Source organism: Vanessa tameamea, chromosome 16, assembly GCF_037043105.1.
Source record: "Vanessa tameamea isolate UH-Manoa-2023 chromosome 16, ilVanTame1 primary haplotype, whole genome shotgun sequence".
Lineage (NCBI taxonomy): Eukaryota > Metazoa > Arthropoda > Insecta > Lepidoptera > Nymphalidae > Vanessa > Vanessa tameamea.
The window spans coordinates 7,943,747-7,957,126 of record NC_087324.1 but is presented as its reverse complement, the minus strand read 5'-3'; the positions used below and the strand labels follow the sequence as shown (position 1 = coordinate 7,957,126).

Sequence of the window (13,380 nt, the reverse complement as noted above, 5' to 3'; positions counted from 1 at the left end):
ATGTCGTTGGATTTGTATAAGCGTATGAGGCTGTACGTGAATATAAATCTAATGTGCGGTTAACGTCCGCATAAATCCTTAAAACGAATTGTGCGTGTTTGTTATTTTTTGTATCTTTCTATTTAATTTATTTTTTCGTAGTCAAATTACATTTCGGTTACTTCTAAGTAGAAATTTTAACATTCGTTTTAATCATAGAAACAGCTTTTTATGTAATAGATAGGCGGACGGGCAAATGGGCCACCGGATGGTAAGTGGTCACCACCACCCAAATAATAACCATTCCTTACATTATACCAATATACAACCTTGAGAGCTAAGATGTTATGTCCTTGTGCCTGTAGTTACATTGGCTCACTCACCCTTCAAACCGGAACACAATAATATGTAGTATTGCTGTTTGGCGGTAGAACATCTGATGAGTGGGTGGGACCTACCCAGATGGGCTTGCACAAAGCCCTACCACCAAGTACCTTTATTAGATGTTTTCATATTTTTTCACGGGTATCTTTTTTATACCTGACATATATTCTAAAATTATACAGTTGTAGATTTTTTTTGTTTGAATATTTGACAACAATATTTTGCACTAAATAGTCCATTTATTGAGAAAACATTACTCGTGATTATATAAAACAAATCCGAATGGAAATATTAAAAAAGCGATCACAGTGATTATGCTGACATAAAAGTAAAAAGTCACAAATCGTTTAGCCCGGGAGAGACATTAATTGCCGCGTCGACACACTCAAATCAAGTAAGAGGGAGGGCGGTGCGCTTCGTGGTTAAAATGATTCATTCCTTTAACAAATGTATGAACTTAATCGCGCTTCTGGGTTGCATATATTTAATAATTTAATCAATATATATTATTTCATTTGTTTTCGTTTTTAAATATCAAATATTTTCATAAACAACAAACAACTTATTTTCAGTGTTAATAATATTAATTAGTATTATACTAAAAAAATGAGGAAAACGCATTTATGGACTTCTCTACTCTTTTGTAAGAACTATTTTAGTCAATGCCTAACGAACAAAAATAAAAGTTTGACAAACTGAGGAGCAAAAGTGGTAAACTGATTTATCTTTGCCTATTTATACATAGATAAAATCGACAAAAGAAAGAAAAAACTGGTACATATTTACTGTTACTCTCTTGCTGACATACCTACGTACTGGTATATATTTATACAAGTATTGATTAAAGTTTATATTTAGTTATTGATCGTCTATTTCGGAATGGATTCTTAGCAGAAGCAATGACCGCGGACTAGGTTTGATCAGATTACTGTTAATAATTAACAGTTACGCACTATATATAATTCATCAATGATATTCAACTTAAAATGCCAACATTAATTGAGTTCTAATATTTATTTGACTAGTTGTCTCCTACCGCTACACACGCGTTTTAGGGGTTGGTCGTCAAGTGTTAAGTATGAAAAAGCCTTAGCCGTCCTTACGGTTCAAGCTTCATAGCTAATTTCATCAAATTCGGTTTAATGATTTTGCCGCAAAAGAGCAACGGACAGACAGACAAACAGACCGACGGCCGGACAGCGAGACAGTTACATACGCATTTATAAAGTTGACATAGATTAAAATAATGTTAAATCATATTTTAAAGTTCGCGAATGAGGTAGCGGGCGACACTTAATTTGAAATAAAAAGCGTTTTAAACTGAACAACGCGCCCTCATGTAAAAAAATTATCTTCGTCGGCTATTCCGGCCTATTGAAACATTCCAAAAAAAGTAGTTTAAAGTTGCCATTATAAACGTAATTTTATTTATTATTATATTAAACTAACTTATGATATTTGTATAAACGGAAATCAGTTAAAGGATATATCTAAATTAAGTGATGTGTAATGGGTGACTGCAGTTTTCTTTAGTTCAAGTCGGAACGCTTAAGGCATTAAAAGCGCATTTTAAGCCAACAACAAATACGCAGCTCAGCTCTAAATGCATTCAATTTCAAGCCTTTCATGAAAATAGGATTATCCCATTACGAAAAACTTCATTCGTAAACTCGACTTAAATAAAGAATTAAGAAAGATTAATAAATATATTTATCTAATATATTTTAACATAATATTATTAGCTAATTGTTACCCTCTTAAAAGATAAACTTCTTTTTCATAATTTTGTTTTTTTTTTTTTTAATTATTCCATATTTAAAAAAAATAACAATTTTGTTATTAAGTATAGGAGCCGCGATTTGTTAAATTACTTTTTAAACGAATATTATTGGTTAAAATCCTGGTAAGCACTGAATTATGTACTTCACCATCACTACATAGTATAAAACAGCTGTCTGTCCCTATGTATGCTTAGATCTTTAAAATTACACAAAAGATTTTGATGCGGTCTTTTTTAATAGTTAGATTGATTCAAGAGAAAGGTTTATATGTATAATACATGTACAATATAATATAGAAACACTGATAATTTTAGAGGTTTCTGAAGTGATGTCGTAAATAAACACATTTTTGTGCTTACATTGCAAACGCTGGCAGAACCCTACGCGATAGATCAAAATAATGTAGTACAGTATTGTACACCTTAAATAGTTCTTTAAAAAAGTCCGCGATGGTATATATCTATCTCTTAGGGATAGCCCACAAAAACCATTTTTATCCTACTTTGTTCGAGAAATAATGGCTTAGTTTCGATGCGATTTTAAGCAATACAGCATTAATCCTAATCTAATCAAGTACCTTAAATACATTAAATCAATATGCAAACCAACAAACATACATACATATATACAAACCGCTAGGTTTATATTGTATAATGACTGAAAAACTGTGAACGTTGTAAGACAATCTGTAGTATATTTAGTGGCAGCATTGCACCCGTATGAAGCCGGGACGAGTCCTATTACGACTGTAGTACAAATTTGTATGTATAGATTTCTCCTACTAGATGGTGAAGGAAAACATCGTGTCGGAACGTCCACGTGTTCGATGAACATCTGCCACATTATCTACCAAACCGTATTAGAGCAGCGTGGTGGAAAAAGGTCCAAACCACCCCCCCAAAAGGAGATAATACGTTACTTTAGTTTTAAATTTATTTGTATATATTACAAAACACATTAAGGTAAGACCCATTATGTGAACAATTCTACTATGGATTTGAAAAAAAAAAAATTTCGTTTTATTGTAGGAATTCAAGGTACAGCACCCGAGGGAGTCGTAGAGGTGAAAATCGCCTCGAACGCTATAATCTAACTTTCACAGACAATAACGATCAGTTAACTGGGTACAGCCGGTCGTTCACCTTTATTTATTGTGTTGTAAAGGAGAATTGCCTATATTCAATTGAATTCTAAATGAGAATATGAATGAACTTATTTGTTATTTATTAACTTTTATTCTTATCCGTTATAACTACAAGGAAAATGATCCTAAAATAAATTTTGACAATGTTTCAATGGGCTATCACAAAACAAAATAAAAAACCACAACTTTTTTTACTAAAAACAATGTTTCTTATGATCGAAAGTTGTATTGTTAAAAGTCTCTACAGGATCAACTTAGGTTTTACAATACTTTGGGTATTTTATAGAATTTCAATATTAACTTTAAAAGATACAGTGTTTATGTTTTAAAAATCAATTAAAAATAACTTTATCTAATAAGTATGAATGAATTCTCAAGTTGGACCAATTTTATTAGTAATTATTTGTAATTATTACGGGACTACTTATCATGAATAGACCCGAGATAGCCCAGTAGTTAGAACGTATGAATTATAACCTTACGTTCAAACTAGGGTAACTTACCACTGAATTTTTATGTGTTTAAAATTCATCTCGGACGCGACGATAAAGGAAAACATTGAGAGAAAACATGCATGTGTCTTATTAAAGTCTTTTACGTGTGTATTTATTAACCCGCATTGAGCAACGGTGAGGAATAGCCTCCAAACATGAGAGAATCTTAATCCATCTTTGGGATATTTACCGACTTTTACGTCCCAATAAATGTATATGCTTCATCTACTTTCGGTTATCAAAGATAGACATGTTTATCGAATGAATAGTTTTAGAAGCAGATACAAATCTGTATGTAAAATTATTCTATGTAACTTAACTCAACGATAGAAAAATGTTATCTTATGCCAAACTAGAAATTTTATAATTTTTTACTTGAGATAGTTGAAGCGGTCGTGTTTATATTTCAATAACTAAAATAATACCCGTAATACAGTTTATATGTTTCAACAATATTTAAAAACAGGTCACAAGAAATTCGTGTGTCGTGTGGTTTTGGGTTGAATCGTCAAATTTTTACGATCCGTCTTTCGTGAAATAGTCGTCTAGACGATAAAGTACATTTGAACAAGATTTATAGTTCGCTACGACCTAAACATGCAATGTATTCCAGTTCAATGAGTAAATGGGCTCCATGTAACCGTGTAACACATATAATTATGTACGCATAATCGTTGTGAGAAGTCGTTCACGCTTGATTTCATCTAGTATAATAAAATGTTTACGAGATTTAGGATTTGATGTCATAAATGAGAAAGTTAATATTTGTTTTTATGTTCTATGTATACGTCCAGTTGGTTTAAAGCTTTGCACAGTTGTTTTTAGTTCATGCATAGTTTATGATACAATACATTGGTGATGCATGCAGTCATGAAATCATCAAAAGTAAACTTCAATCGGAATTGGTATCAATAATATAATTTTGATTTGACCTCAAGTTCACAGATGTAATTGTTGTTATAACGGTGCGTTCTTTAATAATCTTTATTCTAGATTAAAGTTTTTATAACATAGAATAAAGATTATTAAAGAAAATACATATCTTTTACAAAATATTAATTTATCAAAATAAGTTGCTGCCACATGTGTCCTAGCCTGCACTTAGTTTGCTTAGGCTAAAAAGAGTACCCAGCTATGGGATATTTAGGAACCTTTAATGTAGTTTTTATTGTACTTATAAATTGTAATATTATTTATAAGATTTATATATATATATATATATTTATTTATTCAATACAGTTTATTTCAACACGTTGCGATGGAAACATTTTAAAAATGGAAAACGATCTTCATATTACAGCTTGCTGAGAATGAGCCGTCGAGCTCTGGATTTGAATAAATTATGAGTGACGTCGAAACGCAAGGCTATAGATATTTATACGTGCTTTTGATATTTTGAGCGAAATTTTGTTTGAATCAAATTGAATTTGTCTGTATCAAAAGTTTCAACGGCCTTAATTACCGTTGGACCATATAAATCCATATTCTGCTTTGTTAATAATAATAGGAATTTTATTTTTTATAATATATATATAAAAGTAACAAGCTTTTATTTAAAATGCAATGTAAGTATGTTTAGGTGAAATCTTGCAACTTAAATTAGAAGCAGGTATTTTTAACCGATTATGCTATAGTTTTGTTTACACGTTCAGTTTGGATGACAATATATGGTTAAATGTGTGACGTCATTCTAAATCCTGCATGGCGAAACACCCAAGATGGCAGATATTTATTTTTTAAATTTATTCCTACAAATGAAATTTTTGAGGATAAGTCAAACAATAAAGTTACGTCACTTTAAACCAATATGGTGGAGTAAGTTTTTAGTGCTTGCCTCTAATATGGGTATCAATAGAAAGGATTTACTGTGAATACGAATGCGAGTTTAAAAAAAATATGGTCAATGTCAACTCCATTGCTCCAATCCGTCTGGAATTTTGGTGAACTGGTAAATGCACAAAAAAGAAAAAAATAATACCAATAACGTTTTTTTCATCTTTGACACATTTAACACAATTTATATGATATAAAAGCTTGTCGAGATTAGCTTGTGTAGATAAACTAGTAAATTAAACAATTTCATGTGAATAATTTTACCTATTATAATTTAAATAAAAAATAAAAAAATACGAGTAGGAACTTAAATCTCGCGACAAGCATTTATATCATATAAATTCTATAATAGTCAAAAAATCCATTTATATTTTGCAATTCAAAACGATATTGTAAGAGACAATACAATTTTACATCGGGTACGTGGTAAGATGTATTACGACGTGCAAGTGAAGGTCGCTGGTGTCGATTCTGATTGCATTGACTATGTCTATTTACTTAATTGTTTTCATTAAAACTCATACTAAATACTATCGCTTCGAAAAGCGACTAAGTTAATCAGAAAAGGGTAAATATAATAAAATATATCTATCCACTTGACGATTCTCATGAGACAGAATGTTGTTAATGAAGGAAGTTATGTATTCATCTCTAGCCAAGGTGCCTTAGCCGTGTAGTTGAATATTCATAAATATCATTTCGATGTGCGACGTATACGTTACACTTGGGAAAGCTGAATTCATCTATTCTGAATTTACATGTTGTACCTTGCTCTGATTGTGTTATATAAAATTGTTGTTTTAATAAACAACATTTGCAGCATTTAGTCTGTTTTCACAGCTTAAGACCTCTTACATTTTAATTTAAAGTCGTAACAATTCATATTATAAATAAATATTATATATGTTTATATTTTTTATAAATAGATCGAGAAATTTGTTTAAGGTTATTTTATATCAGGTTTATTGACTTTGACTGTTATTTAAATCATAGTTCTTGAAAAAATAGAAAATATTAAATCAAAAATTTTAAGATATACTTTAAAATATAACACATTATTAAAATAATAATATTTTGCAATATTTGGTACATCGTATCGTCATTATTTTCTTGTGATAAGGACAAAATTTATAAATATATATATATTTATAAAATATAACCTATTCCTTTGAATTAGCACGGATTTTTTTAAAACATACGCATATGAAACGTGTAAGTTAAAAAACGTTGGAATTATAACATGAAAAAAACATTTATATATATATTTATTTAACCCTATTAACAATCAATCAATGCTGCTGAATATTTTATATGAAAGAACAAAATTCTTAAAATATATTTCATTTTTTATTTTATCGTAACCGTAATCGTCTTACATAAACAATAAATTAATATTTCATTTACGTAATCATATAATGCCTACATGAGTTGCATTAACTGATAAACAATTAGACATTGTTGGTACTATGCCAGACAAATTCTAACAATAACTACCAAGTTTCGAATCAAACGGACGAAAGCTGCGTGAAAACTAATAAATAAAATTAAATATTATTTTGTAATTTTATGTATAACTTAATATGGAAATATATACGCTATTAAACATTTGCTATAAACGGAGCCAAATAGCACGGACAGAAAATTCCATCGAGATTGTATATACAATTTTTAGGGTTCCGTAGCCAAGTGGCAAAAAACGAAACCCTTATAGATTCGTCATGTCTGTCTTTATGTCCGTCCGTATGTCACAGCCACTTTTTTCCGAAACTATAAGAACTATAATGTTGAAACTTTGTAAAAAAAAATTGAATTTCATAAACATAAACCTTGTTACTTGCTGCTACGGAACCCTTCATGGGCGAGTCCGACTCGCACTTGGCCGCTTTTTTATTTAATTTATATATATCATTACTGTGTAACAAATCTTAAGTCACACAAAATATACAGCGAGTTTAATGCTTAAACTAAGAATGAAACTGCCTAGGATTGTCGAACCTTAGGAAGTGCAGAAGTGGACATACCTACGTGTGTACATAGATAGGTGTGTGAAAGAATAAAATATTGTATACTCACTGCGTGTAGTCTTCTAGCTGCATCATGTATAGATAATATGTGAGTTATTTTGTATTTGTCCAGCTGCACCGGGTCCTTGGAGTCTCTATAATTGCCAACATAGAGACCCGGCAATACCTGTGACAAAATGTTATATTTTAATAATTATAGTATTTATTAAATTTTATTTTCAACTTAGTTATTTTTTTTTCCTTTATAACCGATATATATACGTATTGCTGAATAAATTTCGGTCATTCTGGCCATTCTTGACGGAGACTTCAGAAATTATAGGACAGCTATTCCGATACGAATGAAGAGTGTGGGTTTTTATAAACTTAGGTAGGAAGCTACTTACGAGCCGTCAATGAGAATGCAAAAATTTTTTTATGGGCCCGACCTGGAATTCAAACCGGAAAATTTATATTCTGGAGCCGTAAGAATCGAATAATAATGAATCAACAATCTACGAATAATTGAAAAGATAACGTCCGTTAGTAAATATTGAATTCGAAAAAAGAAATCTTTACCCGTAACTCAAGTATTTTGTTGCGATAATTTTGATTGGATTCTGGGTAACTCATTTTTATCTCTTTTAAACATGTTTTTAATTCATAAATAAATGTGTATTTTAATATTCTAGAAGAGAGAGAAAGTGTGTCGATTAAAAATATAAAAATAACACAAGTGTTGTTATACAAGTCCATTAATGTCAGGGTGACGGGAACTTGTAGCTGGTGAAGCCGTTAGCTACCCGAGTGCTAGTGGTTCACTGTAGTAGACTACAGTGACAGATTACACATGCTAATGATGACAGTAAAACATTCAGCCTAAGTGATGTGCACAATGCAACTTCATTTTAGCATTCGGTTTTTAATTAAATATGATCCAAGCGAAACTTTTTTATGCGCAACAATAAAATCAAAGACGAAATTGATTGAAACATATCTATTTGTAACGTTTGAGTTTTACGTTTTGCGAAGCAAAATTATTTATTGATGTTTTTTTTTATGTTGATCTCCAAAGTACAGAGGTTAAATAGGTTTAAAAGAGGTTTTGACAATAAATTCCCGTATAGAGCAATGTTTCGTTGTATAAGTACATTACGTTGTTTCTATCTGAACAGAGTTAGAACGAGTTGTTCGTTAAATATAACTATGGGACCAAAAGAGCTATTATTACACTAGTATGTTAACTTGGCAAAGAGTAAATTAGTTCGTTGTTCGCGTAATAAATCTTCCGCTCAATGCTCTGCGCGAATACAGTACAATACGCAACAGATAATTTAGCTACATCACTGTTATGTAATTACATCCATTGAGGTTACAATTATTTTATATGATTTATGATAAAAAATGCTACAACTAAAGTCTAACTACATATGTTTGTAAGGAAAACTGATGTTTTTGAAATGATATTTTACTACAAAAACTGTCTTCAAATAAAAACTCAATAATAAATATTATGGACATTTCTTTAATTCTGAACATGAGTATAATCTAATAGATGACGGCGCTTAACGTAATTTACTAATTAAGTAATTAACTATTCGCTTGTACGAGTATAAAATTCACTTCAAAAACGATAAATTAAACGTTCAAGTAACAATGAATTATGCCGGGCTCTAATTACAGTGGCAACGACATAATAAGCTATTTCCTAGTCTAATAATCTCACTTTCCTGTGCAGTACAATACTTTGAGTTCATGTCAAACCAAAAGGCCGTGTTTTGAATGCATTATGGTTAAGATCATTCATTGAAAATAGGAAGCTATTATTTTCATATTTAATGTTTAAGTATTCAAATTGTATATATTTTACTGTGTGTTTATTTTAGTACTTACATTATAACTAAGATATCAACGAATTCAAAGTTACCTTATATTAAAAATACAATTCTTTATTGCTATATAATATTAATTAAATATGGTCGCACATTCAACGCATTTTATGTTATGCCAATTAATTACGACTATTAAAACTCACCTAAATTCGTAGCAGACATTTAACGACAATTAATTATTATTGTGCGTTAAATTCGATCCTTATTATTAAATCTTTCGCAGACTCAGAATAGTAGAATTAATATGATAGTATATATAATACACTTAAAACACGATTAAAATATTTTTCATTTTCCGTTTATCTCTAGCGCAGTTGGCTAGTTTCCTTTGAAAATGAGCGTCGTGACCGGAAGACATCATTCTTCCATTCAAAAGATGCTCGATTGATACTCGTTCTGGTTAAAATGGCTAATTTATGTCAAAAATAGTAACATTTTTAAAGACGTTTTTCAAATCTTAATTTCTTTCAAAATTTAGGAAATTAAATTTTTCATTTGGTTTCATGTCTGTGGACATTCATTAGTTAAGGATGTTTTATATATAATAAATATCTATAAATGTGATGTAAAGAATATAAATAAATTTAAGGTTTGTTTGTTGTTGTTTTACTCCTTCTGCGTATTGATATAGGCCATATTTATAATTACTTTAAATTATCAGTCCATGTCACCCAACAATATTAGTTTAAGAGAATTAAATATGAATCTGTTACAATAATCAATTTATTTTCTTAATTTACTTACCCAATTAAAATCCAATCAAACTTACATTACCAACATTAAACGCTGTTGTTACATAAACGTATTGACGTGCATACCCTCCGTTTACCTGATACTATTTTGTACTGCAATGCAGTTATATAATGAGTTACCACTCAAACTTTTACCAAAGATATTTATTCACAAAGCGGAAAATTATATTCGCACACAAGCACTCACACCAACTTTTCTCATTATGGATGTCGGTAGAAATATATATTTTTTATCGTCACTCATGTTATGTAGAAATAAATCTTACAGAATCTTTGTGGAGCCAGACGGGTCGGAAGTCAATATCTATTGAAATATATTTGATGTGATATTATTTAGATTTTTTATTCGTCTAACTCGGGAAGTCGAAGTCGACAGATAAGTTTCTATGCAGAATATAAAAATATTATTTTCGTACGTTATGATTGTATTTGTTGTAATTACAACTTAGTGACCTTACCACAACAAGTATCCCATTCCTTTATCTATCATTTTAAAATAAATTTAACACTTTCTGGGACAGTAAACGTCTATAGACTTTATAACAATAACGTAGAAAAAATGGTTTCAAACAGAGTAAAGCCACATCAATCCGTAGGTTTCATAACAGCCGAAGAAGGGATATTTTGGAAACCGCATTCATTCAATAAAATATTTCCAATGATACCTGGCGTCAGTTAGGCGGCCGATCGGATGTCTGCCAAATCCTTTCTTCATAGTTTACTTACTGGCCGTCTTGATATACATGGAGCAAAACAAGACGACGGCTTATATAACGTACAAGATGTTAGCTCATATAAATAAATTGCTTCAAAGCGTTAACTTATAGATAAACATAATAGAGTAATTTTACAAATAACCAAACATAACAACAAACAAATAAATATCATGGTTACTATAAGTATTATAATTTTATTTAATTATTGTAATCGAACGTTTTGTCTTTAAATTATCACATATAATGAATCTTCATTTATCATAATAGCATAAGCCGATTTTTGTTCTAGTGATTATGGGACGACAGCTGCACATAGAAGATCGGTTATGGTCTTATTTTGAATAGTTGCAGCAGTAGATGTGCAGAAAATTAAAGATGATTCTTGATTGCAATTTAATAAACTGTTACGATTTAACTAATAATTAATTTTAGAGAGCGGAAAAAGTTACTGGCTGGGTAGAGAGCGGCGCTATGGCTGTATATAAAAAAAACAAATGTAAAACGTGTAAAAAATCTGTTGAATAAACGCGAAGTTTCGTGAACGACCCACTAGTATATTTTTATTTCTTATACAAACATCCCAAAAATTTCACATATAATAATTTGATTAATTATTGGAATCGTTGTTATAATGACTTTAAATTTTATTAGTATAAAATGACATATTCAATATTTAAATAAGCAAAGACTAGATCAGTACAATACCTACCCTTTTCTCGAATAAATTGACGAACATTAAAATCTTCAATTAAATAGTTTGGTAATAAAAGTAGAGAAAAATATGACGGAAAGATGAATTTATGACTAATTTTTGTTATTTTCAATTATGTTTAAGGCCGAATTTCGACCACTGGGCGAACATTACTATATAAAATATGATGTACCCGTTTTGTCTTGATAAATGTAACGTTAACATGCATTAGATCGCGTGACCTTACATTGAGACTACTTGTCATTCTGACAACCAGCAGATAAGGGACATTCGTTCGTGTGAACGAAAGTGATCCATTTAGAAGATCAATATTATGATTATAAAATTATTGTACATTAAAAAAATCACTAAATATTATTACTAGACACTACTTATCATATGTTAAAATTATTTACGATTGCAAACATATTCATGCTGTATTTAATGTTTCTTTTTTAAATATATTCTAGCAACCATCGGGCTTGTATAGATCGTCAAAGACATGTTATGTTATCTAGTAAGCTAGTATATAGAGCTATGTTAAATTGCTCTTGTACTAGATTCTAGTTTCACAACACTATATCAAGTAACTATGCGATAAGTCTCTGCACTAAGGGTAGAGTGGGTGAGTGAGTGGGTGAGTGAGTAAATAAGGGAAAATAGGATTATTGAATCATAGCTTATTATAAATATATTATAGGTTGTTTGGTGTAAAATTAACTTAAATATTGTTATTTGGAAATATGCAACAAACATTTACACAGAAGTAAAACCTTATTTTCCTAAACGGCATTTTGGGATTCAAATAACTTGAGTGATTGAAGCTTTCATCGAATAAAGATAGATACGACGAAGGATCACGGCCTCATGTCATAAAAACCTTTCTTGGATCTAAGGAACCCAGTATCTATATATACCCCACTCTCCCCTCACGTGGCTATAAGTATCGTTAGCATCTACTGCTACCTACCTGTTCGAAACTGTAGTCTTGGAAAATAATAATAGCCTTAAACAATATTTGTAATTTTTTTCATTTTGAGATTAAATTCACTATCTAAGAATTGAAATAAATTTCTTAATGAATGACAAAATTATTATAAGTGTTTTTTAAACATTATATAAACAAGTTATATATGATTATGTTCTATTAATTATGCCAAATGAGTAATTCCGGTTCCAGGCGGAGTATGTGTGTAATATTGTGTTAACGCTAAAATACATTATGGTACCAAAATACTGCTAAGTTTGTTAAAGAGTATAGGTTTTGCTTTAGCGTGTTTAAAATATTTACCAGTCTGGGTAATTGACTTTAAAAAAAATACTGATGATATGTGTGTTGTTGCATTATGACGTTGATTTAATCTAGTTAACAATTTTAATGATTTTTAATTGAATTCGTAATTTGTAAATCATCGGAAAACGAAATAAGATTGTATGTGTATAATAGTATGCACTAACACCCTAAGATTACAAAGTACTACAGAGATGCTAATGGTTGACGGAAAAAATTATATGCCCTCGTCAAACGGTTGCACGAAGTCGAGAGGAACTCAAATTAAATAATTTATGTCAAACGAAACTTTGATACAAACTCTGTTCAAATAACCGCATAATGTTAGAATATGTTACCCAATTACGTTTCACGTTAAAGTTACGTTAAATTTATAACGTAAAGACGTTAAAATATATATTCTACTATAAGACACCAGGT

General features: G+C 30.2%; 1 protein-coding gene across 3 annotated transcripts in view; it reads right to left on the bottom strand.

The window, feature by feature from the left end:
- The window catches only part of LOC113402947 (dual specificity protein phosphatase 22-like), a 51,164-nt gene that overhangs the window by 22,672 nt on the left and 15,112 nt on the right, over positions 1 to 13,380 (bottom strand). For all 3 annotated transcript variants that reach the window (XM_026643325.2, XM_064217275.1, XM_064217276.1), the window contains exon 2: positions 7,689 to 7,805. In XM_026643325.2, coding sequence (XP_026499110.1) covers positions 7,689 to 7,805 — 117 coding nt within the window. The remainder of the gene's footprint in view (positions 1 to 7,688; positions 7,806 to 13,380) is intronic.